This window comes from Gouania willdenowi, chromosome 22 (assembly GCF_900634775.1).
Source record: "Gouania willdenowi chromosome 22, fGouWil2.1, whole genome shotgun sequence".
Taxonomy (NCBI): domain Eukaryota; kingdom Metazoa; phylum Chordata; class Actinopteri; order Blenniiformes; family Gobiesocidae; genus Gouania; species Gouania willdenowi.
The window spans coordinates 32,812,726-32,838,181 of NC_041065.1; the positions used below are offsets into that span (position 1 = coordinate 32,812,726).

The 25,456-nt window shown below is 37.6% G+C and overlaps 1 protein-coding gene across 1 annotated transcript in view; it reads left to right on the top strand.

Moving 5' to 3' along the window:
* Window positions 1-1,593: 1,593 nt before the first annotated feature.
* The window catches only part of hs6st1a (heparan sulfate 6-O-sulfotransferase 1a), a 66,985-nt gene continuing 43,122 nt past the window's right edge, over window positions 1,594-25,456 (top strand). Inside the window, exon 1 of the mRNA XM_028437484.1 lies at window positions 1,594-2,368. Within this exon, the coding sequence (XP_028293285.1) occupies window positions 1,869-2,368 (500 nt within the window). The 5' untranslated portion in view covers window positions 1,594-1,868. The remainder of the gene's footprint in view (window positions 2,369-25,456) is intronic.

A 25,456-nucleotide genomic window follows, 5' to 3' on the forward strand; every position in this document is an offset into this window, starting at 1 on the left:
CAAATGTGCCTCCAATCAATGAGTTTACACACACACACACACACGCACACACACACACACCATCTCACATTATTTCTAATAAAGCTGCACAATAAAACAACACATCTGTGAAACAAATCCAGCTTTTTAGAAAGAGTTTAGGAGTCCAGCCACAGAGAATCAATGTGGAGGATAAAGAGCAGACATATACGTTATAAATAAACGTGTTTAAAGAGAGATGAATCATCCTAAACATCAGACTCACATCCCAGTAGTCGATTCAGACTAAAGCCAACGCTTCACGCTGAGCCAAGTATTTTTAGCCTCCAGCTCAACACATTTCCATGAACGTCTGACAAATGTTAATAAATGTTTGTTGAGTCAGGTGTTGGTTTATAATCTATAATCTGTTCATAAATCCAGTCAAACAACAGGGGGGGGGGTCACATGTGCTCCTCATGTCCCTCATAATGAAATAATCCAGTCACCATCAGAGTGTGTCAATATTTACTGAAAGTATTGCATCAACTACAGCTGAAAAATAAATCTGTATCACTAATTCCTGTGTGTGTGTGTGTGTGTGTGTGTGTGTGTGTGTGTGGGTGTGTGTGTGTGTGTGTGTGTGTGTGTGTGTGTGTGGGTGTGTGTGTGTGTGTGTGTGTGTGTGTAATTTTCAGATTAGATTTTGGTGGTCTTTTGTGTTCTTTCTAGGGGTGTCCCAATATTGATATCGGATATCGGTCCAATCTCAGACAGAAAACGAATATCGGATTTTATCGGACTGCATCTAAAATCTCTGAAATACATTATATTATATTTATTCAAATTGTAGAATACTGTAGATATTATGTTGAAGGTTAAAATGTATGTAACCAATCTGTTAATAATAAATGGGTCAGTTTTTCTCATCTCTACTGTTGCTGACTATTGTTCTTTGTTTGAGTGACATCACCTGATCAAACCTTTTCTAACGTTCCACACTACAAAATAAGTCATAAAAGTATGTATGATTCGTGCTGATATTGTATCGGATTGATATCGGTATCGGCCAATATTCAAGGCTGCAATATCGGCATCGTATCGGAAGTGAAAACGTTCTGTCGGTACATCACTAATTCTTTCTGTAATTTTTAGTGTTTTTAAGTCATTAGGTGTATTTTCTAGCGTTTTATGTACTGAAGGTGTCCTTTTGTGTAATTCTCTGTTAATGTGTGTGTTGTTGGAGCCTTGTTTGTAATCATTTGATGTATTTTCTGTGATTTTGTGTGTTTGTGGGGTCTTCTTTTTGTATATTTGTTGTCATTTTGTAAATTCTTCGGACAATTTGAGTGTTTTTGTAGATTTTGGCAACCCTTTTTGTGCATTTAATGTTTTTTTTTTGTGTGTTCTCGGGGTCACATTTTGTAAATTTATGTTATCATTTTGAATATTTTCTGTTATTTTGTGTGTTTTGGGAATCATTTGGTAGACTTTGGCTACCTTTTGTGTCATTTCTGAAAAACGATGATCGTTTTAACCGTATCGATAATCCAGAATCGCGTGAAGCATTAAAGCGCGGTTTTCAGGCTGTAAAGGTAGGTGTCGCAGTGCATCCTGGGTAGTGGCTCCAGTACCGCTGTGTGTAGTTTAGTGTAGAGAGCGGAGAGAGCGGAGCTGGGTGAACGGGGGAGGGTCCTGGGCTCCACAATGCGTCTTTCACGCTGTTGAACCATGAACCACCTGGTTCTGGTCCCGGTCCTGGTGTGGTCCCCCCTCAGCGGACAGAACCACTCCTGAACCCCGGGAACCAGAGGTGAGAGGCGGCGGGAACAGAGCGAGCATGACGCCGAGCACCGAGCTCTCTGCGGCGGGCTTCCCCGGGACACGGTAGCGCTGAGCGGGCATCGATCATGGTCGAGAGGAGCAGCAAATTCTTGTTGATCGTGGTCGGGTCCGTGTGCTTCATGCTGATCCTCTACCAGTACGTGGCCCCCGGGGTCATCAACCTGGGCTCGCCGCACGGATACTTCACGGAGGAGGACGAGGGGGACATCTTCCCCACCCCGGACCCGCACTACGTCAAGAAGTTCTTCTTCCCGGTCCGGGACCTGGAGCGGACCATGGACTTCCAGATCAAGGGCGAGGACGTCATCGTGTTCCTGCACATCCAGAAGACCGGGGGCACCACGTTCGGCCGCCACCTGGTCCAGAACGTCCGCCTGGAGGTCCCCTGCGACTGCAGACCGGGTCAAAAGAAGTGTACCTGCTACCGGCCCAACCGGAAGGAGACCTGGCTCTTCTCCCGGTTCTCCACGGGCTGGAGCTGCGGGCTGCACGCGGACTGGACCGAGCTGACCAACTGTGTCCCGGGAGTTCTGAACAAGAAGGAGAACAAGCAGAAGAACCTGAGGTAAGAACCTGTGTTCTGCTTAGTTAGTCCACATCAGGACCAGGTACTGAACCAAACAAGCACCATCACCATGATGGATCTCACAGGTTACTGTGGTTTATGGTCAAAGTCCAGAGAAAACGTTTTATTTATTTGCATTAGTTTATTTGTCTGTGTTTTGGGAGTAATTTTGTGTATTTCTGAATGTTTTTTGGAGAAGGTTTTGTGTATTTTGTTGTCATTCTTTACATTTTTCATGTGTTGTGTGCATCGCTGGGCAATATATTGAGTTTCAAGATATATCGAGTTTTCTATTTTGGCGATATAGTAAATGAAAATATTGCCTATATTGTGATGTTTATATTTTTTTTTAAACTTGTTTTTATTTATGCAATCACAAAGTACAAATCACGTCATACAAGTATTTAATATTATTCAAAGAGTACACTCAGTGTCCTTCTTTACAATTTTAATGTATTTCTGAGATATATATTTTTATAGCTTATTTTGTTTTTAAATACTCGTTTTATTAGTTGCTGCTTTTGCTACTTTTCAGAACAGGAGGAAAAACATAGTTAAGATGATCAATGAGTGTCGTAACACAGACCTTCGTCTAAACAAGCCACACTACAGAACTCACTCACACGTGCTGTCCCTTAGTGTAAAAAAAGACATATTGTGCCACGGTTGGTAATAAATGTGCTTGTAAGACTTTATTGAGTTAAAAATATCGAGTTCGATATTGTATATCACCATTTTAAGAATAAATAGAGATATGAGTTTTGGTCTTTATTGCCCAGCTCTAGTCTTGTGTTTTTTTGGTCAGTTTGTGTGTTTTTGCAGTAATTCTGTGCATTTTTGTTGCTCTTGAACATGTGTAAGAACCTGAGGACTGCTCAATCCAAAGTTTACTGGTTTTAATCTGATGGGAAAAGAACCTAAAATAACCTGAATGAGCACATTCACCATGATGGATCTCACAGGTTACTGTGGTTTATGGTCAAAGTCCAGAGAAAGTGTGTTTATATGTATTTGCCGTCTTTTACGTGTATTTTTCTGTCATTTTGCAAACCTTTGTTGTCGTTTTTGGAGTGATTTTGTTTAATTTGTTGTCTTTTTGTGGATTTTTGTTAATAATTTTTGAATGTTTTCTGGAGTACTTTTTGTGGATTTTGTTGTCATTCTTCACATTTTGTTTTTTTGTATCATTGTGTCATTTTTTCCTGTCATTTCGTGTTTTTTTGGGTTTCTGTGTGCATTTTTGTTGTCTTGTGTATTTTCTGTTATTTTGGGTGTTTTTGGATTCATTTTTGTGTATTCTTTTATCCTTTTGTGTAATATTTTGCCCATTTGTGTGTTGCTGGAGCAGAACAAACACTTCTGTGTCCCACAGAGGGTCCAGTTGTTGCGATAGCTCCAGTTGTAGTCAGAACCATCTTTATTTGGTCTGGGTAATAAGATTTAAAGAGAAGTACAGAGGTGGTGGCGGTGGCGTCCGTCTCTCTAAAATAGATCCATAATGATGATGATGATGATAGATGGAGGAGGACAAAGGTTGGCAGACGCTTCACAAATACCACGACAGCTTTGAACGCTGCAGCTGACAATTGTTGATGTGTGAGCGGTGGAATGACACACACACACACACACACAAGGTTCTAATCCTAATGCATTGTCTATTGTTGTCGCACACACACGGCGCCTGTTGGCTATCAGCGCAAAATCGAGGACACATATCATGGATTATTGTTGTATATGTTTAAGATACTGTATATGTACTGTATTTCATTTTTTTGGGGGTGTTTTGGAGTCATTTTATTGTCCTTTTGTGTGTTTTTCATGTCATTTGTGTATCTTGTCTTTTTTGAGTCGTTTTTTTTGCTGTTTTGTGTAATTTTCTGTCTGTTCATAGATATTTGGATTCATTCATGTGTATTTTTCTGTCATTCTTGTATGTTTTTGAAGTAATTTTGTGTATTTTGTTGTCCTTCCGGAGTGGTTTTTGTGTATTTTCTTTGTTTTGTAGTTGTCTTGTGTATTTTTGTTCATCTTTTGCATATTTTTCTTTTTTTCACATGTTTTTGGAGTCATTGTGTGTTTTTTGTTGTTGTTCTTTTAGGGTTCTGGAGTCATTTTATTGTCCCTTTTATCTTCATTTGTGTGTTGTTGGAGTCATTTTTGTGTATGTTGTCTTTTTGGAATAACTTTTGTGTATTTTCCTGACATTTTGTGTGTCTTTGGAGTAATTCTGTGTGCAGTGCAGCTGACAGTTGTTGATGGGTGAGCGGTGGAGTGACACACACACACGCACGCACACACACGGGTTCTAACCCTAATTCATCATCTATTGTTGTCACTCACACACACACACACACACACACAGACGTATCGACGACTGTATCAGCTTCCATTCCACTGCACCCTGGTGCTTCTGAATGAATAATGTGATGTTGTGTTGCTCAATATTTTTTATCCAGGCTGTGGTTGATCGATAGGACAAAGAGGTCCTAGAAATATGTGGAGGTTTGGTTTGTCTGGGCAGGACGGGGCGGGGTGGGGAGACTTCCCAGGGATAGGGGGGAGAGGGGGGACCCTGCGGGGGTTTGGCTCCGCTCTAATCCGGGTGATTATTACTGCTGGGACTCACATACACACACACACACACACACTGACCAGTGCTGGTATGTGCTGCTGGCGTCAGTCCTTTACTCCTGTGGTCTGCCCCGGTCAGAGGTGATAACTTGTTCGTCCATTCTGCATCCAGCACGCAGGATAAACGGCTTTCATCACTTAGACTGTGTGTGTGTGTGTGTGTGTGTGCGTTCGTGTGTGTGTGCACGTGCACCTGAAGAGGCCTCAGGGACTGGCACAGAGACTGAAAAGCATAACGGAGCTGCTACATACATGAGTGTGAGAGTGTAGCCTCAGGTGTAATCCACTCTACGATCAGAAACCAGGAAACATAGTCTTAATCAAACCCTGAAGAGTTCCTGTATTAATGTTGGGATTTGTTATTATTCTAATGCTGACATGAATGTTGATGCTTTGGCCCCTGAATCCTTTTCTTTGTGATAAAACAATGCCCATCTCTGACAGTAACACGTAATGTAGAAATAGACAGTTGTTTGTCTAATCTTAGTGCAGAACTGTAGCATTTATGTGAGAAATGTTTGATGGGAAACATTTCTTCATAGAGAGGAATAGTGTTAGAATCCCTCCCATCATGCAGCTGTGCTTGTTCTCATCCTACCATTAAGTGATCTTCACCCAAACTGCTCATATGCTACAAAAATAAAATGTGAATTTCCATTAGCTTTGAAGAACCTCCTTAATAAATGTACCTGATGGCTATCAGTGCAGAAGTAATGGATTGTTGTATATGTTTATGATGAGTGAAGCTCTGACGCTTCTGTCAAAACATGTATTTTTAGACCATACGTTGGTCATAGTTTGGGTTTTAGAAACACACCTTTCAAAATAAAAGAGCACCTTTTACTCTATTGCTTTAATCCCTGTCTACATGTATTTGGAGTCATTTATGTGTATTTTGTGAAGTTTTATGTATTTTGCTGTCATTCTTTAACATTTTCTGTGTTTTGTAGTCAACTTGTATATTTTGGTTGTCTTGTATATTTTTCTGTCATTTTGTGTATTTGGAGTCATTCTTTGTGCATTTTTGTTGCTCCTTTAGGTTTTTGGAGTCATTTTATTGTGCTTTTGTGTATATTTTTATGTCTATTTGTGTCTATTATCTTTGTGGAGTCATTTGTGTGTATTTTCCTGTTATTTTGTGTGTGTTTGATGTTGTTTTGTGCATTTTTCTTTGTTTTGTGAGTAATTTTGTGTATTTTGGTTGTCTACTTGTTAATTTTTTAATGTTTTTTTTCAAGTAGTTTTTGTGTATTTTGTTATTATTTTTTTTTTTTTACACATTTCTTTATTTCCTAGTCATCTGGTGAGTAGATGCTTTGCTGCTTAGTGACTATATGTTGTTTTTTCATTAGTTGTCAAACGTAGTCTAAACGTAAACAAGGCTGATTTCCACTGGAACAATCTTCAAACCCTGTTGATGAGCTTGGATTAGTTATTGATCCTGTGAGCAGGTTTTCTACAGGGTTTCATCATCATGTTGTTTCTACTGGAGTCAAACATTCAGCATCGTTGGAGACACGTAGCAGATCTATAGAAGCTCCGTTCAGTCTGGGAAACAAATGTGTCAGCTTTAAGAGAGGGAGCCTTAGGGAGGTGAATGAATGAATGAATGAATGAATGAATGAATGAATGTGTGGCTGCAACAAAGACTATTAAATGCGTTGGCAACGAATTTCATTATCGATTCGTTTCGTCGTGGGATTTATGTCACTGACCGTGACGCAGAGCGGTTTGATTCACCTGCAGAGCTTTGTGTGTGCGCGCTCGAGTGTTTGTGTGTGTGCGCACCAAGAGTGTTTGTGTGTGCGCACCAAGAGTGTTTGTGTGTGCGCGCACCAAGAGTGTTTGTGTGTGCGCGCACCAAGAATGTTTGTGTGTGTGCACCACAAGTCTTTGTGTGTTTTTGTGTGTGCGTGCGGTGTTATTGTGTGTGCCCGCACGAGTGTTATTGTGCGCGCGCGCACAAGTGTTACAGTGTGAGAGACACTTTTATTTCAGTTTAATCAACTTAAGTAGGGTTTAAATGTGTATTTTAAACTGTTTTTGAAAAAAAATCTGATTCGATTCATTTATTGAGCGGTGAATCGATTATGAAAATAATCAGTAGTTGTAGCTCTCGATGAATGGATCAATGGATGGTCAGAGGATCAATCTTTGATCAGTGATCACATGGAGATGAATACAGAACGCTAGTACGTGAAGTTACAGCTCAGTGGATTTGTCACTACCAACATCTTATGTAATGTTTCAAGTTGATTACTGATCCCATGGGAACACTCACGCACACGCATGCACACACACGCGCACACACACAGAGAGAGAGAGAAATGAACAGATTCTAACACAAGACCCCAGATATGAACTCTCTAATTGGTTAAGGAGGATCCATCATTTTACTAAAATTTGTGGCACACTTTCAGATGACGGTACCATCTGTCCCACACACACACACACACACACACACACACACACACACACACACTGCTGCTGCTCATGATGCTGTGCGGTTAGTTTCAGATACTTAGGAAGCAAAGTGAAGGAAATCTTTTACATCTTCTCACATCATTGTTTCCTCATCATCATTTTTAGGGTTTTCAAATTAACCACATTTCATGTCAGAGTCTAATTTGCTGTTTGTCTATATGTATGTGGAGTCATTTATGTGTATTTTTCTGTCACTTTGTGTGTTTTTGTTGTTGTGAATTCCTTTTGTAAATTGGTACTTTTGAATGTTTTATGGAGTAGTTTTTGTGTATTTTGTTGTCATTATTTACATTTTCTGTGTTTTGTAGTCGTCGTGTGTTTCCCAGATGTAATTTCAGTCTTCTCATTTCCGCGTCACGTTATACTTTTGTGTTTAGTTTCCGTTTCCTCATCTTTCCCCGTTTAGATAACGTTACTGGCTATTAAACTGTTACTAATTTAACATTTTATGGGTGAAGTTTTCATGAGGGACACATTTATATTGGTATTAGAACAGGAATCATTGAGTTGTAGCTCGGTGTGTGATGGCTGTGACCAACTTTCCACTCCGTTACCACAAAAACGTAACAGAGTGGAAAGTAGGGCTGAACGATTAATTGCATTTGCGATATTATCGCAATATATTTTCTAATCGCAAAGGCTGAATTTATTTATTTTTTTCTTGTCTTGTACTGTCCTGTTAATATCAGAGTGTTTAAGAAGTGCAGTCCATGTGTTTACATGTTTCATGAAACGTGTAGTTAGATACAGATTTGTTTGCTTTATTGTTGTAATCTGTGCTTTAAAATGTATATTTATTTAAAGTTGAAATAAATCTGAAATTGTTTATTATGAAACGGATTGATTTATTGTTTGCGTTCATTGAAAAATGTGACAAGAGGCCCTTGAAAAAAATATTGCATATTAAATCGCAATCGCAATATTGAGGAAAAAAAATCGTAATTAGATTATTTTCCAAAATTGTTCAGCCCTAATGGAAAGCCCTTCATCATTCAACCCCATGTTAAACAACCATTAGGAAGAATTCAGCACTGCTGCTATGCTAACATGGAACATTAAGCTAGCTACTGCTACCATTACATAATATCCCAAATGTGCCTAGAATGAAAATTTTGCCCTTAGAGAATTAAGAGATGTTTATGCTGAAATCACTCAAGGTTTGATCGCAAAAGCGACGTTAGCCACAGTGCTAACCTTCAGCTATCAGTTTAACAGTAAAAATCCTATAGAAATGTGTGATATGATCCCAAAACATTATTTTTTCATTTCCTCCAATCATGTTTTGCACACAGTCGTTTGCTTCTTCTGCTGTGACGTGTCACCAGGTAAACTGATCACCAGTTTGGCTAATACACCATCAGATAAACCTAGAGCCTTTTCATAATAATAATCTGAACCAACACATTAAAAACTGTCTTCATACATGTGTTAATTTCCAGTCACATGATCTCATGATCACTAGTTGACCCGTATTAAACTTCCTGAAATGCTTAATAAAGTTAATAGAGTGAACTGGTTATTACATTTACATTTACAAAATCAGGATATTACATTAAAACCAAGCAAAATTATGTTACTAGAGCGACGTTAGCCACATGAAATTAGCCTTAATTTCCTCCAACCAGAGAATCACCCTCTTCAGATGAAGCTTCAGTCACATGATAACATGATGACTACTCTATCCGCTACACTATGCTAGCGAGAGATTTTCAACAGTGGTTACCGACAAACTTGGACATATTTGTCCATTTTTCAAACCTTTCTGTGTCACGTTGGGGCCCAATTATAAATAAAAAGAAACGTGTCGGATTGAATTTTTTTGTGTTCGAACATGAATTTTAGATTTTTCCGTGATAATGTAAAATCTGAGGCCTTACGTTTCCTCCTCATCTCTAAAACTATCCTTTTCTCTCCCTTTGATCCATGAGGGTGTCGCTCTTTAATCAAACAGTACGAGGACTCACTTTACGCTCGGCCCATCACTCTCTCTCTGCCCCCCCACTCCATCTCTGCTCCCTCGTCACCCCCCCCCGTCCCTCCATCTCCTCCTCCTCTCCCATCTTTCTGCCGCTCTCCCTCCGAGCGTGACCGCTGCATTAGAGGAAATGTCTTTTCATGGAAGATTTGCTGCAATTTCCAAAATGGCTGCTTTGCCTAATGGACAACTGCCTAGGTTCTGATGAATGATTACATGTATGAGTGTGGGTGGGGGTGGGGGGGGGTGTGGTGTGGTGGGGTGCAGAGGATGGGAGATCATATGCAGGCGATAATGAGTAATAATAGAAATAGGATGAGATGAGAGATTTCAGAGAATGATTGAAAAGTTATGGTGAGGTGTGAAAATATTTGGTGCAATTGTTAAGGAATGTGGTCGTTTAGCTTTTAGCGTTTAGCATTTAGCGCTGGGCAGTCATTCCAGACCAGTTGAAGGCAGAGGCTCCACCCCCACAGACCCACTGGTACAGATCAGATGTGAGCTCATGTGTAGTCAGAGGGTTGGTGGTGTTAATCTAATCTGATTAGGCAGCTTTAAGCGTTTTAAAGCTGGTTATGAAGCGGCGTCTCCAGGCTCAGCATTCCCAGTGTTCCCAGTAGAGCTTCTCCATCACCTCCTTACACACGTTTACCAGGCAGAGCAGCCCTAAGAGATTTAATAACAATAATAATAATAATAATAATAATAACATCTTTGCGTAAAGTGGTTTGTTGTTGGAGTCCTTTTGTGTATTTTTCTGTCATTTTGTGTGGGTTTTTTTGTTGTTGTTTTGAGTCATTTTTGTGTTTGTTTGTTGTTGCTTTTGTTTATAATTTTGTTTTTTTTGCAGTTTTGTGTTTTTATTTGTTTTTGTTGTCCTTTCTGTATTTTTAAATACTTTTTTTGGGGTAGTTTTTGTGTTTTGTTGTTGTTGTTTCTTTATTTTTTTGTATTTTATAGTCGTCTTGTGTATTCTCCGGTTTGATCTGCGCTAAGGATTGTCCAATGTTTGGTTCGTTAGTCTCTACCTTTGCTGAAGTCTTTCCAATTGTTTTTTTAATAATTTAAGCTATTTTTCTATCCTTGACTTGATTATTTAAGTTGTTAAAATGAGCCTTTTTTTCAGACTTCATTTACATGTATTGTACATCACTTGTGAAGTATTGTAGTTCTTCTACTCGTTGGCTTGAGGAACATTTAAATGGTATAGTTTCTACCACGTTGTAGCGTTTTATTCACGTCCTATGTTTCTGTAGATGTAAACGGTTCATTCTAGTCCTTTATTAAAGCCTTTGAGGCTGAAAGCTGAGAGAATAAAGTGTGCAGTGGAGCATCACATGCTACGCTACGCTGATGTCACAGACGTTAGCTTGAAATAGAACGGTTGATTAATCTGATGCCACTTACAGGTGCTGTTGGGACTTAATTCATTGTTCTGAGTCTAACCACGGCTGTCATTGTGACGTGGCCCTGATGTGTTTAGTCCAGAGATGGGTCAACTTTTATCACAGTGGGGGAGGGGGGAGGGCTAGGGTCTGATCCGATGGCCACATTATCGACATCATTTAGAATAAAGATCAAACTGCTACATAGAAAGATACACAATACAAGAAAGAACAAAGGGATTTTGTGGTCGTTTTGCTTTTTTTTTTTCCCCCTTTCATTTTTTTATTTTCTTGTTTTGTTTGATTTTAGTCATTTTGTGTAGTTTTTATGTCATTTTGTGTGTTATTGGAGACATTTTGTGTAGTTTTGTGAGTTTTTTGTGTCACATTGTGTATCTTTAGTCATTTTGTGTCTTTGTCTGTCATGTTGTGTATTTTTTTTTTTCTAGCCATTTCATATTTTTTTTGTTGTTTTGTATTTTTTCAGTCATTTTGTGAGTTCTCTGTTGGCATCTTTTGCCTTTTACTGTCATTTTGTGTAGTTTTGGAATTCATTTTGTGCTATTTTGACTTTGGGGGTAGCACAAAGTAAGATCGAGGCCGCATGTGGCCCCCGGGCCGCCAGTTGCCCATATCTGGTTTAGTCGCTGGGGCCGTGTCTCTCTGGGTAACACTACTGCTAATAGCTAACGGCTAACTGTGTGGACTACAGAGAAGTTAAGCTGAGGTTCATCCTCAGGTCAATGTGATGTATAATAGAGGCTCAGATTTCACACACACACACACACACACACACACACACACACACACACACACACACACACACACACACACACACTCTGAGCTGTTTCTATTACACAGAAACATCAGTGTTAAGCTAAATCTGTGCAGAATCAAAAGCTGATGCGGGCATTGATTTTTCCTCAGCGCGTGGTAAAGAAGTGGCGAGCGTAGGGAATGTCTCTGACCGCTGACGAGTGTCTCCGCTGGTGGTCTGCCCGCGGGTCCTCATTATGGATTAGCTGCTACGCATGGGGAAAGTTCTCCTGCTGATTGACGTTAACATAGTCGGGAGCAAAACGAGCGACTTTGTCACTTCAACTCCTTCACCGGCTGTCAGATGTCATCCTCCGCTGTGATTGGACAAAAATAAGCACGCAGTCATAGGCCTGGGCAATATACCCAGATTTCTGTTTTGGCGATATAGAAAATTACAATATTTCCTATAACAATGTTTTTATTTTACATCTTATTTTGTAACTCGTTTTAGGAGTATTTTATCCACCAATTTGAGCCAATTTTTGTTTATTTTGACCCTTTTTCTGCAACTCCACCAAACTTAACATATTTTAACCTTTTTTCATCACTTTTTCTTGCTATATTTTTTGCTCCTTTTAATGCAATTTTCCTTCGTTACTCACATTTCTGACACTTCTACATCACATTTCAATGCCTTTTCAATGACTGTTCTTCAACGTTCATGTCTGTGTTCAACCACCTTCAGCTACAGTGGGGGTCCCTGCTCCCTTGGACCTTTATTTTGGCGGTTCATGGACTGAAAAGGTTGAGAATCCCTGGTTTAAAGTGGGATCAGAGAGGTGAGGGAGTGAGGGCGAGCTGCGATTGGCCACAGATGCGTTCAGTGCCTAATGACTCCCACAAGACTCTTGTCTGATTAATGGACTGTAATCCCATTATCATGGATGGCGTTCCCATAGCATTCCACAGCACTCACTCATTAACCATTAACCACTACACAGACGCCCGCTAATTTGAGCTCACTTTTAGCTAGCACGGCTAATGCTAGCCTGAGATAATCAATAGAGAGTAATCCCTTTTGGCGGAGCTGCCGTAGTGTAGCGCTCCTCATTAGCAGCAATAGAAACGTCTGCTAATCATTGGCTGCGTAGGGCTGGGCGACATGAAGCAAAACTCTCAGTTTTTTTTTTTTTTTAAATGTTGATATACGTTTTTAACTCAAAGTCTTTCCAGAAAGACAATTCTGGGTTAAATCTGCTAATGCAAAATTCCACACAGACTCATGTATTAATAGTGATCAATATGTGACACTTTAATCTTTTTCTCTTCTAAGGCAGTGTTTCTCAAACCTTTCAGTCCGTGACCACTAAAAAAAAAGGTTCCAGAGAGCAGGGACCCCCACTGTAGCTGAAGTTGGTATAACACAGACAGTCCAAAAAATACATTTTCAGTTGCACTTTTAAAAAGAAAAAGAACTATTATGCAGTTTTGCATTATTTACTATAGAACCAGAATTTAAATTAATAGGCTTCTTTTTCATTTGTACTATTCCTTTGTTTATTTAATTCAATATTTATTTTTAGTTAAATTGCATTGTTTTGAATAGTTTATCAAGGGATTCTTTTGACAATGAAAAATAAAAGGAAAATAGTACAGTACGAAAAAAATAAAGGAATATTTTTCAGTCATTTGTCTACAGTCCCATTTTGTAAAATGAATCGTGAATCGAATCGTATCGGGAGTTGAGTGAATCATTACATCCCTAGTTTATAGTCATTTTAAAGATGTAAAACTAAAATTTGGTTAAAATTTGCAAATTAAAGTGGGTAAGAAAGGGACATAAAATGTGGTAAAAATGGTTCAAAGTGTCAATATTGGAACAATTAGTTCAAACTGGCAAATAATAGGCATGATAAATGATGAGTGTGGTTAAATTGGCAAAAATAAGTATGAAATTTGGTGAATAGAGGTTAAAAGTGACAATAATGATAATAATACATTAAAAGGAGTAATAATATTGCAAGAAAAAGTGATGAAAATAGGTTAAAATATGGTGAGTTTGGTGTAGTTGCACAAAAACGGTAAAAATAAGCAAAAATGGGCTCAAATTGTTCCAAAAAATATTCTGTTTCTTGAAGGCATCAGGGGACTTTTCTCTGCATTCATTTACAGCAACTTTACTTCCTGTCCCTGGACGTGACGAGTCCAGACAAGATGAGCCTCTACACTCCCCCCCGAGCGTTCTGTTATTACACGCATTAATCTTCTGTTCTACCTGCGTGTGTTTCGGTCTAAACGCATCTCTTCACGCCGCTAACGTGCGTTACTTATAGGTGCTCGGCTCACAGCATGTGAACGGATCGCACAGTTTGACAAGCGTGTTAATGGAATTGTGGGAAAAATGCTAATGTCGTAGGGCCTCCTTTGAGTCGGAGGCGGAGTTTTAACTGATTGGGATTGTCTTCCCTTTTGGGCTCACACAAAACACACACACACACACACACACACATGCACAAACCTGCCTTTGACCAAATGTCATGGAGGGAATGAACGTTTGCTTTGTCTGCACTGTTTTCTCTTCGTTTTAATGCCCATCATCCGACCATCGGAGGCCTCGCCTGTCATTCCTCTTAAGTGTGTGTGTGTGCGGAGAGAAATGTGTGTTTTTTTAATTCAATCAAACATAAAAATATTTCAAACAAAACAATCATTCTAATTTTTTTTTTTAAATGCTGGTTTTGTTTACAAATCAAAAATTAGTTGACATGAAACAATACATTTTTATTTTCGTTTTTTGAATTATTGGTTGCATTTTCAGAATTTTTTTTTTTTGCATTAACTTGATTTTTGTTTGCGTTTCCTTAAGGTTTGATTGCATTTTGAGATTTTTTTGTGTGCGTTTCCTGAAGTTTTGGTTGCGTTTTCTGACATTTTGTTTGCGTTTCTTGAAGGTTTGGGTGCGTGTGCGGTGCGTGTGTGCATTGAGCCAAAATGTTGTTGTTGTCTTTCTTGAAACTGCACCACATCTCAAAGTGTGTGTGTGTGTCATGCACCGCTGTGTGTGTGCGCGCGCTCAGGCAGGGAAAGCCTGTGTGCTAGCTCGTGTTGTGGACTGTGTGATCCGTGGTTACTGAGCTGCATTTTCCTTCATTTCATCAATTAGTTGGAGTTTAAGATTCATAATGATTCATAATCATAGAGTCAAAAAACGGGACTAGTTTTAGTACAGCCTATGATTTTCTTTTTTCATAGATTCCCAAATTTTGTTTCAGGGTTTACCCATTTCTGTGTCTCATTAAGTGTTTCAATTTGGTTTCCTTATCATTATCTGTTTAGATACTTTACTGAGTATTATTAACTCTCCTGAAATCATAAGGGTCATTTTATATCATTTCAACACATTTTCAGGACCTTCCACTGATTTTTTTTTTTTTCCAGTTCTGTAATTATTCAATTATCACTCTAAAGTTTTAGTTCGAATGAATAATGTGGAAAAATGTAAGAAAAAATCTGATCGGTTGTAATTTATAGTATAAACATTACTCTTTCTTGGGATAAAAAATACATTTTTCATTTTTATTTTGGGCCCAAACTTTGGGTTATTTCATCACTCCCTAATATTGAAAATCCTTCACATGAGGCAATTGTTACGGAAGCAGATTAGGACCAATTTTGATGGAGAAAATCATTTGGGACAAAACAAGATCAAAGTCAAAATGTCGGGATCAAAGTCAAAATGTCGAGATGAAAGTCAAAATGTCGAGACCAAATTAATTAATTAATCAATAGGCTTCTTCTTCATTTGTAAAACTCCTTTATTTATTTCATTCAAGATTTATTTTTAGTTAAATTGCGATGTTTTGAATAGTTTTTCAAGGGATTCTTTTGACAACGAAAAATAGTACAGTATTTTCTTCTTTTTTTTTTCTCCCAAAAAATAAAGGAATATTTTTCAGTCATCATTTGTCTACAGTTCCATTTTGTAAAATAAATCGTGGGAGAATCGTATCGTGACCCCAGTATCGTGAATCGAATCGTATCAGGAGTTGAGTGAATCGTTGCATCCCTAGTGATAATGTCCCAAAAAATGCAAGTGAGTGTCATGTTGAAGCCAGATTTTAGATAAAGAGACAGAATAAAGAAATGGGTCAAATTGCGTTTGCTTACATTTACTGGGGTAATAAACTTGTATTCGTACAATAGAGGCATATCTTTTTGTAATGATTGCATATTAAAACATTGAATTTAACACACACAATTGTGTTTATAAAAGCTTCTAACCTGATAGAACTACTTTCACCCTCAAAGCGAGATAGTGAGATGAGCTTAAGAGTTAAAAACAGAGCTAAGTTCTCCCTGTAAAGTCCAATTAAGAGAGTGCGGCATTGGCACCATACTAAAGAAACTAATCCACTTTTACTATTCTTAGTCGCTTGTTGCTCTGTAGATCTGGGCCACGACTGCGTTGGATTCACATCCACTTTTCTTTCACACATTTCCCTCGTCCATCTCTGTAAAAGCTTAGACTTCCTCTTCCCTGCGAGCGCGCTGTCATTGCAGCTCTGTGATGTGTGTCAGCTTTCTCCAGAGACAGGAAGTGATGCGTCAGAATGTGCCTTTATATCCGCCAGTGATCTGATATGATGTGATGTGAGATAGAGATAAACACAAAGGAGAAGGTGTTGTGTTCTCTCCCTCTCACCCAGGGGAACCCAACCTTCACGGAGAAACCCTCCTCCATGTTTTTATTCACAGGCGGGAAAATGTGTGTGATTACAAAATGTCTGGAATGTGTTTAAAAGTTGTTCAACAATTCATTACTGTGATAATAAATGTGTTTAGTCTCTGTAGGAGCAGTGGTTTGATAAGGAGAATGATAAGTTTCTGTCCAAATATTAACAGCAACAGAAGCTTTATGTAATCTAAACAACATGAAAAGATACACTGCTTTAATGTTTCAGACTTTGTTCATAGTGATCTAAAAAACAACAAAATTTTGTTTAATATTAAGGGGAAAACATTGTCCTGCTAAAGTTAAGCAACATTTAAATGTAGTGGATATGAATAGAATAATAAGCTGTTATTTTCTGATTGATTATAGAATTATCCACAATTTGAGCCCATTTTTGCTTATTTTTACCGTTTTTCTGCTACTCCACCAAACTTGCCATATTTTAACTTATTTTTATCACATTTTCTTGCCATATTTTTGCATTTTTGCTCCATTATTCCCATTTCTGACACTTTTACATCACATTTCAATGCCTTGTCTGCCTTTTCAGCACTTAGAAACCCTTTCCACCACTTTTCCACCTAACATCACATATGTTGACCCATTATTGTTGCTTTTTACCTCTTTGCACCATATTTCATGACTGTTTTTTGTCAATTTAACCACATTCACCATTTGTCATGCACATTATTTACCAGTCTAAACTAATTATTCCATTATTGAAGCTTTTGTTTACCACTTTTCTGTCAGTTTTGGTCCACTCTAATTTGCAACTTTTAACCAAATTTCTGTGGTTTTTAAAATCCCATTTCACCACTTTTTCCAGCATTTTTGGACACTTTAAACTTATTTTTATTTCAGATTAAAACAAGAGTTTACACCTGTACATTTGTGTATTTTTGGTGGTAATTTGTGCATTTATTCACTGTTAGTTTCCTCATGTCTGATGTCGTGTAAAGCGCTGTCAGCCTATAAATATTTGAAGAAACAAAAATTAGCAGTTATTTTCAGTTAAATAGTTTAATTTTTATAGTGAACTTATGGTAGTTCTTGAGCTCTTAGCACAAAGTTAACTGTAAAATAGACCTTGCATTGTGATTGAATGCATTCTATGATGGTAGAAATGTATTTATTTATTTATTTATTTATTTTTTTTAAAGTGATTGCGCCAATTTTTTGGGAATTTTCTAAAGCTTTAGTTTTTGAAAAGCGGGACAACCACACAGATTTCCTCTAGTTTCAGCGCTCTAATGACTATAAACTACTCCTGTCGTCAGCTGTATGCGTGCATATTAGACCCGTGATTGTTTTTCCATCTTGAAGCGTTCCCGTGTTGACAAAAAGAAATGATTTTCCCACACTCGCTGCAGCTCAACATATCTACAAATGTTTGACGACACACTAAAAGGTTTAAAACCAAAGTGAGGAAAGCTAAAGATGCACGAGTGCTGCATATGTTTGACTGTATAATCAGATGTGTAGAAGTGCATCTCAGGGAATACTAGAGAACACTTTGTCATACTTCAGAGTGCTTTGAGCAGGAAACCAACTATGTTAATTACACGTTTCTATCAGACAAGAGAAATGCAGCCTATTTAAACCTGAACACTGCCTGGTTCCTGGTTTGATGTGGATGAAATCAGAAACTTTACCACCAGCCAGAAATAGTCTGAGAAATTCTAAATGTTTGAGATTTTTTGTTTTGGTCTCCGTCAACATTTGGTTTGGGGCGAGACCCAATGGTTAACCACAAATCAGGACAATTCTCAAACAGATGTCAGCAAAAAAAGGCTGCAATCTGATTTATTACGTCTGCATCAGAACGCCAGGTGTCAGTGGAGATTTACATAAATATTGTTTATTTTTTTGTAACTTCTTGTTTTGTATATTTTTCTGTTCTTTTAGTGTATTTTTGGTGTAACTTTTTGCACTTTTGTCATCATTTTGTGCTTTTTTTCTCTGCAAGTTTTGGAGTCGTTTTGTGTACTTTTCTGTCATTTGTGTTTCTGTTGTGATTTTTGTGTAAATGTTCTTGTTTTGTATATTCCTCTGTTATTTTGATGTATTTCTGGAGTTATTCTATGTGTAATTTTGTGTATTTTTGTTGTCCTTTTGTATTTTCAAAGAAATTGTTTGCTGTTTTGTATATTTTTTCCGTGTATTTTGGGAGTAATTCATTGCGCTTTTGTCGTCAATTTGTGTTTTCTAGTTCTTTTGTGTATTTTTCTGCGTTTTTTGGAGTGTTGTTTTTACATTCATTTTGTGTACTTTTCTGCCATGTATTTACTTTTGTTGTCATTAACTAAGTGATTTTTGTTGTTTTTGTATATTTTTCTGTTATTTCAATGTGTTTTGGGAGTATTTGTTTTGCACTTTTTCAGTCATTTGTTAATTTTTGTTGTAGCTTTGTATATTTTTTGTAATTTTTTTTAATATTATTTCTGTGTATTTTGGGAGTAACTTCTTGCATTTTGTGCTTTTTTTTTCTTGTCCTTTTGTGTGTTTTTCAGTCATTTTTTTAACTTTTGTTTTGCGTACTTTTCTGTCATTTGTGTACTTCTGTTGTCATTTTGTGTAACTTTTGTTGTTTTGTATATTTTTCAGCTATTTCAGTGTATTTTGGGATTAATTCTTTGCACTTTTGCTGTCATTTTGTGTTTTTTCTGTAATTTTGTATGATTTTTGGAGTCATTTTGTTTTATATTTGTTTTGCCTACTTTTCTGTCATTCATCCATTCATCATTTGAATAATGTTTATGAGAATTTACATTAGATTTGGGGATTTTACATTAGCCAAAAATGTACAATTGCGAATCTCAGGACATTACCATAAATGTTACCTGCAAAATGTCAACGAAGTACAACTCTGGTGGATTTTTCACTGTGATTTAAATTCTTCGAGGCTTGTGTGAGTAAACGACCTCGAGGTAAAAGCAACCGGTGCGAAAGTTGTGAAAACACACGGAAACCAACACAAGAAAATCTGTGGTTTTTATACCCAAACAGTCTAATCTGTTCCAGAAGGTGGCGGGAACACCAAAGGCCATTTGCAACATGCTGCAATAACACGAAAAACCCACAGAAAGCAATGTTTGAGTGGTGTGTAAACACTGTGTGTGTCTGTGTGTTCCTACTGCAATAACAGACAGAGAATGAAAGATTTCAGATTTAGGATTTTAAAGGACCTCCATGTAGCGGAAAAACAAAATTCCCGCTCTGAAATGGAAAAATCTATGTATTTAAAATCAACCATCACAGCTGAAGCATCTACAATCACACACTGTGTGAGGTTTATCACACATACTGTATCTATGGGAATTTTCCTGTTAAACCGCTGGCTGAGGGTTAGCACGCAGTGTGGCTAAACACGCTCTTGGGACGTAAGCTCGTGTGATTTCAGCGCAATCATCCTGATTTTTTTAAAATCATCTGAAACATATACAGTATGGGCTAAATAGGGTCACATTTGGGATGTTATAAAATGGTGTAGTGTTACGGTAGCAGTAGCTAGCTTAATGCTACATGTTAGCTGTGCTATATGAGTAGCATAGCAGCTAAAGTTTGAATGATGAAGGTGTTTCTGTGGTAACGGAATGGACAACATGAAAGTTGGTCACATCCATCACACACTCAATGGTTCCTGTTCTAACACCTAATGTCCTTCATTGACCTTTAAAAACTGACATCAAGAAGTTGTTCTGTGGTTTCCATGGATACGGTTGATGGTAACGGAGTGGAAAGGAAGAGTTAAAGTGCTGAAAATCATCAATCCAACCTGCGTTACAAAAAAGTAATTTCTGCTTTATTAAACAACACACACTTGATATTTCAGTGCAATAGTTTGACTTTATTAACCTTATTTATCATGTTTGGCACAATTTCAGGAAGTTTAACAATAAAGCAGAGGTAAACAACTTTTATCACAGCGGGGCCAAAAAAAATGTGTGTTTGATCAGAGGGTCACATGATCAGCATTTAGAATTAGGGATGTCCCGATACAACATTTTCACTTCCGATATGATACCGATATTGCAGCCTTGCGTATCGGCCGATACCGATATTGATCCGATATGATATCAGCACAAATCATACATACTTTTATTATTTATTTTGTAGTGTGGAATGTTATAAAAGGTGTGATGTCACTCAGAGAACAATAGTCAGCATCAGTAGTTACGTTGTTGGAGTGGGAACCACAGTCACCTATGGATGGAAGTGCTGCAGTGGCAGCGTTTATCGGAGAGCTTATATCGTTGATTTTAGATATAGGTCGATAAAATCCGATATTCATTTTCTGGCTGATATCGGACCGATATCCGATATCAATGTCAGATTGGGACACCTCTATTTAGAATAAAGAGCGATCTGAGCATTAATACAGGAATGAACAAAGAGTTTTTCTAGTCATTTTGTGGGTTTTTCTGTCATTATGTGTATATTTGTTGTTGTCTTGTGAGGCATTTTGTGCATTTCTGTCCTTTTGTGTATTTTTCTAGTAAAATGTTTTTTTTGAGTCATATTTTGTATTTTATGCGTTTTTGGGGTAATTTTTATGTATTTTTGTTCTTGTTGTACTTGCTTGTTAGTAATGTGAGTTTGTGGAGTTATTTTTTGTGTTTTTCTTGTCTTTTTGTGTACTTTTGTCATTTTCTGTAATTTTATTTATTTTCTGAGTAATTTTGTGTGTTACTGTTGTCGTTTTTCATTTTTGTTGTAGTTTTGTGTGTTTTTGGAGTATTTTCTGTGTTTCTCTTGTCTTTTACTGTATTTTCCTACAATGTTGTCATTTTATTTTTTTATTGTATCCTTGCTTTTGCTTGGTGTATTTTTCTGTCATTTAGTACATTTACTTTGGGGAATACATTCAATTTGACTGAGGGCCACATGAAGCCCCCGGGCCGCTAGTTGCCTATGTCTAAACAGGGAAACATGATGAAACAGAAACAATATAACGTGACCCAGAAATGACGAGTAAACCCTGAAAGTGAATTAATCAAGTTAATAAACGTCTCACTCTGAGCAGTCAGTGCTTGTGTTTCAGGAAGTAGTAACTCTACTTCCTGTTTGTGTGATGTTTTGCATTGGAGGCTCCATAATGCAAATACACTGAGACACTCATGCAAACGTACACACACACACACACACACACACACACACACTTCACCCAGTGGATCTTCACTATTTGACGTATCCTCCCCTCCCCCACAATCTCTCTCTCTCTCCATCTTTTGTCCGCCATCTCTTCTTCACGCTTGAGCGGCCGTGCTGTGACTCTTGACTTCAAAGAGTTGCTCCATTCATCCATTCATTCGTCAGTCACTCATCAGTGAGTGACAAGCATTCAGCGCCGCGCTTTAAAGGAGGCGGAGTCTATGAAAAATAGAGGGAAGGAGTGTATAAAAAGAGAGAAAGAGGATCCGCTGCTGACCGCGGGGGACCCCGGAGTCACTAAAGTCACAAAAGCAAAAAAAAAAATTGGGACAGACTCTCCCACACACATGCAACAACTCCCTCCACCCCACATGGAGAGCCTGTCAACACACACACACACACACACACACACTCTCTTTGTTTTGTTGTGTGAGTCCACAACATGATCTCTTTGCTTTCTTCTCTACGTATCGTTTCTTACTTCTTCTCTTTGAGGTGGCGTTACAAAAAAGAGGGCAGACAAGGTGTGTTCTTTCCCATAATCCTTCACTGCACCTGAGCGTGCAGCGTCTCATTGTTTATTCACTTCCACTTTTGTGTATTTTAAGGTGGTTAGAGAGAGTTTGTTTTCAGGTCAATGGAAACACAAACAAATAGGTTATATCTCTGAAGGACCTTATATGGGCAGATGCCCCTCCCTCCCCTTGGCAGAACAAAACACAACTGTATTTTATATAAGAAGTAAGAAAATGGTTCTTGTGGTTTCTGGAATTGGTGACATGGATGTTTTTGAGCACGTTTTAGTGTTACACCCTGAGGAAGATTCTTGTGATTTATCGAAAACACAAATACTGTAATTATAGGACAACGGATGAAAATTACCCATTGTGCTAACTCTGGCATTTTTACGTTGTTGCTATATGCTGACATGTTGATCAATATGAATTGTCCTAATTCAAATAAATAAGTAATTGTCAAATAAATTTACTTTAAAACATTTTTTATGTCATATTTGGTTCCAAAATGTCGACAATGATGAGACATATCTTCAACAAAACAATCTGGGTCGCCTCTAAATCTATTTTGGCCAACAGATAACAAAAAGTGACAAAATAAAAGTAAAAAATGTTTGACTAATTTTGCACAAGATTGTCTATAACATCGTCAATATACACAGCAGAGTATTATTTAAGGTCTAAAATTAATTTCAGTCCATTCCCTAAGCTCATAAAAGAATACTTTTGGCATGAAGAAAATGATTGCTTGAATATAGTCCCTTAACTAACGTTACCCCCTAATTTTCTGACAAAATTGATAAATCGAAAATTTACCAAAGATTGCAGAAAAATATCCAAAAAGACGAGAAAAAAAATGAATGACGACAAAAGTGCAAAAACGTTACTCCCAAAATACACTGAAATAACAGAAAAATATACAAAAATTACCTTGAAAACACACAGAATGACTCCATTGATACACTGAAATAACAGATTATACAAACAAGTAAAATCACACAAAAATGAATTACACAAATGACAGAAAAGTACGGAAAAAAAGGTAAAAAAACACACGAAAGGACGACAAAAGTGCAAACAGTTAATCCCAAAATATACTGAAATAAAAATATTCAAAAATCACTTTGAAAACACAAAATGACACCAAAAATAAACAAATGACAGACATGATAAGTAAAAAATGATTCCAAAAATGACAGAAAAAACACAAAATGACAACAAAAGTGCAAACAAACATTGTGTAACCTGTAACGTTGGCTTCCTTTTTTTAATTTAACGTGTGCGTGATTTCTTGGCTCTGGTTTTTGTGGTTTTTCTTTTTTTTTTTCGCAAAGTCATTTCCCACAAGCAATTAGTCACATCAGAGTTTGTTATGCTGCGTGCGTGTGTGTGCGTGCGTGTGTGTGTGCGTGCGTGTGTGTGCGTGTGTGTGTGTGTGCGTGTGTGTGTGCGTGCGCGCCGTGGCCTCGCTGTGTTTGTTGTTGAGTTTTAGAATTAAAGGATAGACGTGGAGCAGGAGGCTTGTTTGATTACTCACGCTTTTCTCTGACTCAGCTTGTTTGTTTCGCTCTCGTCTAAATTAATAGTTTATTTTTCGGGAATTCACTTTAATACATGAAGGTTGTTTGTTTGGCTCGTTCTGCTTTTTAAATTTCCATTTGTAAGGTTAATAGTTCAATGCGTGCCCTGGAGCAGGGGGCACAGGGGGCGTGGCTGGTGCTGGGAAGTTTACGGCTGATTATAATTATTGTTATTGTTATTTGTTGTTGTGTGGGAGGACGAGCAGTCGATATCTATAAACCTGAGGCTCAATAAGAGTGAACAGTTTGATGTTTGCTTTAAATCAACTCTAACACAGACAGACGATCAGAACCAAAATCACTTTGTTGACCTGAGAAATCCATTATTTGACTTTACTGCTTTTAATCATTATTCATTGATTATGTGTATTTTTGTGTTTGAGTCAATTTGTTTATTTTTATTATTTTGTTTGTTTTTTGAGTCATTTTTGGTTCTGTATTTTTATTTATTTGATCTAATTTTCTTTTACTTGTGTACATTTTATAACCTCTGTACAGTACTTTAGTCAATGTCGGTTGTTTTGAAATGTTCTCTATAAATGAAATTGTCTAAAACATGCAGGATGTGAGCACCCCTCGATTAGATCCATGCTTTAGTGAAGCTGAGATAACCTCTAACAAACATATTTCTATAAAGTTGTTGATCAAATAGTTTTTGAACATGTCCAAATACTGTGAATGTTGCACATTTTAGAACGTGAGAGAGAATATTTGTATTTAGTGATGAAAGCTCCATCATTGCAGACACACATGCTGCGATATGAGGTTAGCAGGTGTGGAGACGAGGATTCTCAGGTGTTTATGAAGCAGAGAAGGTGTTCTACAGCTAATGAAACACCTCCGCCCTCATGTTTTCACTCTGACTTCCCATCGCCTGCAGATAGACGACTAAATGATAATAGAAACCATGTCCAAACACGATGAGTCACTCAAGACTTGCTCAGACACGTCGACGCACACACAAACACAACCAGATCATCACTTTAGGAAACATTTTAAAGAAAGGGACGATTTAGAAAAGAAGAAGTAGTGAAGTCTAAATAAAGACAGGAGGGTAAAAGAGAGGAATAGAGAGGGCGAGAGGTCATCTCCCCCTCCTCCACTGATGGAATGTTAATCAGCGTGGAGAGGTGTGCGTGCGTGCGTGCGTGCGTGCGTGCGTGCGTGCGTGATGAGGTGAAAAGGTCAGACATGGTGTTTTCAGCCTCGTCTCACAGGGACAACAACATGTTTCCAAACATCAGGAATCATCTGCACACAGAGGAAATATTAATATCAGATCATATAATAAACATAAATGAGATAATTAGTTAATATCAGAACTGGTTTAATGATGGTTCTGAAACTGGTTTAATGATGGTTCTGAAACTGGTTTAATAATGGTTCTTAAACTGGTTTAATGATGGTTCTTGAACTGGTTTAATAATGGTTCTTAAACTGGTTTAATAATGGTTCTTAAACTGGTTTAATGATGGTTCTTGAACTGGTTTAATGATGGTTCTTAAACTGGTTTAATGATTGTTTCTAAACTGGTTTAATGATGGTTCCTGAAGTGGTTTAAAGATGGTTCTTAAACTGGTTTAATGATGGTTCCTGAACTGGTTTAAAGATGGTTCTTAAACTGGTTTAATGATGGTTCTTGAACTGGTTTAAAGATGGTTCTTAAAGTGGTTTAAAGATGGTTCTTAAAGTGGTTTAAAAATGGTTCCTAAACTGGTTTAACAATGGTTCTTAAACTGGTTTAACAATGGTTCTTAAACTGGTTTAATGATTGTTCTTAAAGTGGTTTAAAAATGGTTCCTAAACTGGTTTGAAGATGTTTAAAGATGTTTTTGTAAATCATCTGAAGCATATAAACTGTAAAATGAATTATTAT